General features: G+C 37.3%; 1 protein-coding gene across 1 annotated transcript; it reads left to right on the top strand.

The window, feature by feature from the left end:
- The first annotated feature begins 800 nt into the window (after positions 1-800).
- On the top strand, positions 801-2,601 carry LOC111341728 (uncharacterized). The gene is made up of 2 exons (XM_022948721.2): positions 801-1,227; positions 1,576-2,601. Exons 1-2 carry the CDS (start codon positions 882-884, stop codon positions 1,851-1,853), a joined length of 624 nt encoding a protein of 207 aa, XP_022804456.2. The 5' UTR covers positions 801-881; the 3' UTR covers positions 1,854-2,601.
- Positions 2,602-6,124: the final 3,523 nt, after the last annotated feature.

Below are 6,124 nucleotides of genomic sequence, written 5' to 3'. Positions count from 1 at the left end.
GAGTTTAGATCTATATCTTCTTTTAATAACAGTCATTAATTATAATTTTAGACCAAAAGAAAACTTTTTTGTTGTGTTCTGCAGTTTTCATTTGCACGCGCCATTTCAGAGCATTCTTTTGGTTTCCGATTATTGGTAAGGGAGGGTCTTTTATTATCCACACACACACCGCTCTTGCTAACAACCAGCTGTGACAACTGGAACCTCTCCAATGGAGACAACGATTAGTTATAGACATTTTTAGCCTTTCTATTCTGTACAAAAATCCGCCCTTTTAAACATATATTAACTGTTTCTCGGTTGTAAGATTGGGGAGCAGCAAAAATAATGCTTTGACGATATTCCTCTCTCCATTAAGTGGCACCATGCATTTCCAAAAATGCAGATGATATGCTATTTCTTTTTTAAAATTATGATGTGCTAAAATTTTTACCTCCTTTTGTCAAATCCTCGTGCGCCCAGCAAGGCCACCCGTCCGAAAATTCACGAAACTAGAATCAGCATTTATTGCGATATGAAAGAGATAAGAAATTTGTTACAATGAATTTCATTTAACTCAAATATTCGGTTTTTGTTTTCCACGCCTTTATAATTTATCTACGAAGAGATGAAATGAAGGTTTTTAATTAAATTTATCACCCGTTTGTGTTACCTCTTTCGGTCGGTTGCACGCGCAGCATCGACGGCGCCAGCAGTTTACCAAGTCAGCATAGTGATGACGTCACACATTTGTTAAGGAGCCAATCATGTAATTAATCTGGCTATCTAATTATGGCACTAAATTATGACCACAGCGAGGGAGAATATTTCTCTCGCCAAACTGGTGCCCTAGTCATTCCTATCTTGAGTCACTCGCTTGAACACAACGGCGCGAGCGTAATATGGACTGCTTTTACCAAGCAAATCAGAGAATTCGTCCACCCCCGTACTTCAACACTTCACCGATCATGTATGGTTATGGTGTTCCTTCTTACTATTCTCCGCCGTTTTGTCCTCTAAATCGCAACTCTCAGGTCCACAGGCCGCCAATAATATCTACGAGCCCTCCTCTAAGCATTGCAAATTCAGTGACAAACTCTGAAAGCAGCACCAGTCCTATTTCGGTCGGCTCTCAAACTCCGCCTGAGTCACCCGGCGAAAATTCTACAGATACACAAGAATCATCTGAAATTCACGACGAAGTTTGCCAATCAGCCAAAGATGCCAGCGAATCAGAAGAGAAAACAGGTGAGCAGACGGAAGCTTTTGTTGCTAAAAAGACGATGAGTCAAGTTCAGCGCATCTAAGTAGATAAGTTTCAGGAAACGTTCAATGGTCTACTCGAAGTTTGAACGAATTTGAGAGCGCAATCATTTCAATTACTTACGGGTCAACTATAATAAAGATTATAATTAACCAAACGCAAAAAAAGTATTTAAAACCCTCGGCATCAGTTAAGCGTGCAAATAAAAAGGTAACTCCGAAATCTGAACTCGTTACATTTACGTCCAATATTATTTGAATCAAAAACTGTTTTTTCTTCTTTTGGGAGAACTTGCCTTTATCGATGAAATTCAACTTTATTTAAATATATAGACGGTGAAGACGACAAAGATGTGCCCTGGCATTATAAACAACCTTTCAAGCATCGCCGACGCGTGGCCTACAAGAGAAATCAAATTCTGGAATTAGAAAAAGAATTTCACTTCACGAGGTATCTTACGAAGGAGAGACGTTCAGAAATGGCCACGATGTTGCAGCTCTCTGAAAGACAAATCAAAATTTGGTTTCAAAATCGACGTATGAAATGGAAAAAGGACAACAAACCAGTGATTCCTACAAGCAGAGGAATGCGGCGAGGATGTACAAGATAGGCGAGCTACACACGTTTATAGATAATCAATTATAATTTGTTGTAATCCTTTTTCTGTAGACTTGAAGGTGTATAAAAATTTCTTTTCCTATACGTCGGACAAATGGGGCGTTAGACAGCCATCGAAGTGTTACAATTTGCGGCGAAAGGTTTATCCTGTCACATTTGCAATCTTTGTCTCTCTTTGTCTGCATGCTTAACATAACCTAACCTCGACCTTCTTCACAAGTTCTTCACGACCAAACAAGCACTGAAAGATTGTACAGTTGTAAATTATTGCAAAACATAAAAACTGGTTCAGGAATTCACTCAGACAGCGATGGGTTACAAATGAGGTGTTAAGCCGATTCGTCTAAACAGAGACGCGAAGGCACTTCCACTTCGTCCCTTCGAACGTTTTGTTTCTCGACAAACAATCTTTCCGATTCATGGAATCTTCAAAGAATATTCAACTTAGTATCCTTGGTTTTTATCTTACAATACAATATTCTTAATTCTTAATTCAATTATTAATCATATTCGTCGTTTTATCCAATGTCGGCGTGCAAGGCGGCATTTTAGTCAAGGAAAGTTCTGTTAAATTTCTCATAACTTTACTCTTTAGTGAGATTAAGATCTCCAGTGGTTAAAAACGCTTTTCAAACGCAAAACTCCATTCATCGAGATTTCTTTCACTTGTAAGTATATATTTAAGAGGTTTTGTGAAAGAGCGTTTTCATTGTCACAATAAATTTATGATCGCAAAAGTCTGGCTTCAGTAGTGTACTTTACTCGCGGCGCGGAGTTTTAGTGGAAGTACACTCGAGTGGGATAATATGATGTGCTTCCTGTTTGTAAAGCGTTCTTTAAACTTGGCAAATGCAAACGTGGCACTGATGAAATTCACTATCTTGCTGGGCGGGTTGTGGTCTTCTCTTTGTATTCATTTGGAAGCAGACGGAAAATTACAATAGAATCTTCGTCAGTGGCAAAAAGTGCCCGTGCACGAAAACGGCCTCTCTTTTTGTCACAAAAACTAAGTAATTCTGACTGAAGTTTGCATGGTTATTGATTTTATTTTATCAGTTAGGGTATCAAAAATTATTTCCCTGGCTACATTTTTATAAATGAATAACTGTGGAAAAGACACTCAAGCGTTTGTTCGTGATTATCGATGGCGGTGTTATGATGAAGCCATGTTCCTAGGTCACCGAGCGGTAAATACATTGTAAAGTTATATGTTTGATTAAGCAAATTATTTAATAAAAACAATTAATAGAACGGCACATTTATGCCTGCAAGGCAAAACGACAAATTTGCATGAATAAGATCGATAAAGATCAAGGGCTTTTCTTTAAACAAACTTCGACAATAACAGCGACAATACTTCTTCACCACCAAGTTGGAGGGTTTGTGTGTAATCTCCGACCAACTGCAACTTATTTTTATAACTTTAGCCGCCTTTTGACCATTATTTCTGAAGCAAAACAACCCTTTGTCCTTTGATATAGAACATATGCATGGTTTGATTGTTTTAGACCAAGCAGATTTATTCTTTGTTTAGTAAATCACGTCAACCTTTAGTGAAAACGACAGCATACTTTCGTTCAAAACAAAGATAATTTCACTCAACCATAAATTATAAGTGACACTTCTGAATAACATCTTTTTCTGGATAAAGAGTAACGCTGCCTTATTTTTCTGTCTAAAGTCTTCAGTAAATGGGCCAGTCGTCTTTCGTAAGCAAGTATTGCCAAGTGGTGTTTGAAACGTGCGCTAAGGTGTTATTAATGCCTTCATTGTTTTCTTTCATCTAAAAGAGCCGATCAAATTTTCGGTTCAGCTGCGCAGAGTTTTATACTAAAAATCCTTTATTCAACTGCTTTCTAAGTTCGAGAGAAAAAGCTTTCTTTCTCTGAACCGATAGTGAACTAAGTTTGACTGAATATCCACCGCTTTCTCTATTAATTCAGACGGTGTAATACTGACAGCAATCATTTGCTTATTGAAACATCTCAGTCCTCTATGATTCTTAAAAATGTGTCAATCAGGGAATCGATTCAAATAATTTCCCCTCAATTCCTACTGTGCAAAAAACTATGCGTTTAATGAGAGTGCGGCAATAAAAAAATGTGCCTGTGTTTTGTGAGGAACCTATCGTAAATTTCTCTTTCATGCAAGAGGTTACTTCGTATACGATGTCTTTTTTTCACACGCGGTAACATTATGGAACTTAAGTTGTAACTGGCTCCCGCATGACGGAAAAATTCACTTTCTTTGCCATTGAAACCGATTAACAGCTCCTTTAACAAACGTAATTATCCGTAAACAAAATCTCTACCGAGGTGTGAAAAATGTCAGCTTCGCTAAGGAGGTCATCTCCGACAGCACACACCATTTCAAGTTTATCTGCTCATTCGTGCACCGAATGTCCTTATCGTGTTTGATTATGTTAGTAACTGTCATATTTTAGAGTTCTATTCGGTTCAAGCTGAATGTTTCCCGATTAGAGTTAGCTACATTTAGAGAAGGATTTACTTTTTTCTCGATCGGGACATTTTCCCTTGGATATCGAGTACAGAGTTGTTCTAGATTTCCGATTTCATGCCCCAACGTACAAACTTTCTGTGCGTCCGAATTGCTGAGTTACAACTCGTGCAACTCAGTAATAGAAGAAACACTTGTCGTGCTTCCAACAGAGTCGGGAAAAACTTCACAATTGGAAAACTACGGCGAATTTGGAGTACACATCAACAATTTGCTTATAGTGTTCGCAATTTTTTGTGAAGCGATCGCCTTGTGTACTTTTGCGAAACCTTTAATTCTATTTCTGTTTCACACTTTGGCTGTGTAATCTCTAATATATTTTCATTGCACTGAAAGGAAAACTTGACATTAAATAAACTACTTTAATCAGTTCCGTGGGTTTCTCATTCTCCTTTAGACCAAAATAGTGGCCAGTTCTTTCTCGATGAGATTTAACGAACGATTGTTTTCTAAAAAAAACGCAACCATGCACAAGATTGATCTACGCGTTGAAATATAGCTGCAGTAGGATTGAAATAATTACGTTTAATTTAAGTTAAAAAAAAAGGAAGTCTGTGCAGGTGTGATAAAATATTCTCTACCCGGTGATCAGAAATCAATCAGTCGCAAGAAAACATAAAAAAAACCTTTGAGATGGCACGCCCAATATGATAATCGAATGTCGAAGGATTAACAAGGAAAGGAATCAGTAATGGAAGTCATGAGTGATACCGCTAACTCTTATGTTACAGGCAACAAACTTGATGCCAATTTTATCAGTGCTAACTATAAAGTAACATTACCTTTACAGATTTTTCCTATTTTCACTTTATAAAGTTTCGCCATTAATTGTCTTACCCGGAGAAGATGAGAAAAAGCTGTGAATAGTTCAACCGCACGCGAAAATAGCGAGAGGATTGTGCTGTATCGTGTACCAAGATGCGAAGAAATGCTCGTATAAGTTTCACTTCCTACTGCGTGTTTTATTCATAGGTTTAACCCTCAAAGGGCGATTTAAAGTACCTTGAAGTCAAAACCATATTTTACGTCGACCAAACGTCACAGTTTTTGACCCAGAGACATACTTTACATAGAGAACTGACTGTGTAGTGCCAAACTGTCAATCCATTATTGAATTTCATAAATTGGATTTCTTACATCACGAAATGGATTTACCTTTGAAGCGGAAAGATTTGTGAAAATTTTTCCTTTGAAGAATTTCAATCCTGTGTAGGACGCTATAGTAAACGATGTAATACTGTAACAAACAACCACTCAACATAATTAGCCGTTCCTTAAAGTTTTCAGACTAAGGTCTTTGCACCCCCACTGAAATTGTCCCCAAAAAAGAAGGATCTCAGTGCTATCGACATTTTTCGACCGTTTAAATGTTTGTTTTACAACTATTTTGCTGTGATATTTTAATTTGTTTAGGTTTTGATCGCCGCAACTCGAATCTTCCGTAAGAAACACTGCCCCAGATTTCAAGTTTGTTTGGAGCCGATAAAACCAAAGTCACTTTAGTAAAGTACACGAAACAGAGAAATATAGAGTAGAGTTCAAGAAAACAGTCAAATGATAAATCATTCATTGGACAGTTTGGTTGCTTGGTATTTCGATGTCAATCAATACTGGCTTCGTATTTTGTTGAAAAATAGGAATAATTTTTGAACTGTTGTTTTCTATTTTTGGGCCAGATGTCTAATCGCGGAAAATAGTGTTTTACGAGATTTTCTCACGGATGTTATGAGTTAAAATCATTTTATT

The sequence above is a fragment of the Stylophora pistillata genome, chromosome 12, assembly GCF_964205215.1.
Source record: "Stylophora pistillata chromosome 12, jaStyPist1.2, whole genome shotgun sequence".
NCBI classification, from domain to species: Eukaryota; Metazoa; Cnidaria; class Anthozoa; order Scleractinia; family Pocilloporidae; genus Stylophora; species Stylophora pistillata.
Note: the sequence above shows the minus strand (reverse complement) of the source record. Positions and strands in the feature narration are given on the sequence as shown.

Coding starts and splice junctions, on each gene's coding strand:
- LOC111341728 (XM_022948721.2), top strand. CDS start 882: ATGGACTGCTTTTACCAAGCAAATCAGAGAATTCGTCCACCCCCGTAC. Junction 1,228..1,575: donor CGAATCAGAAGAGAAAACAG/GTGAGCAGACGG, acceptor TTAAATATATAG/ACGGTGAAGACGACAAAGAT.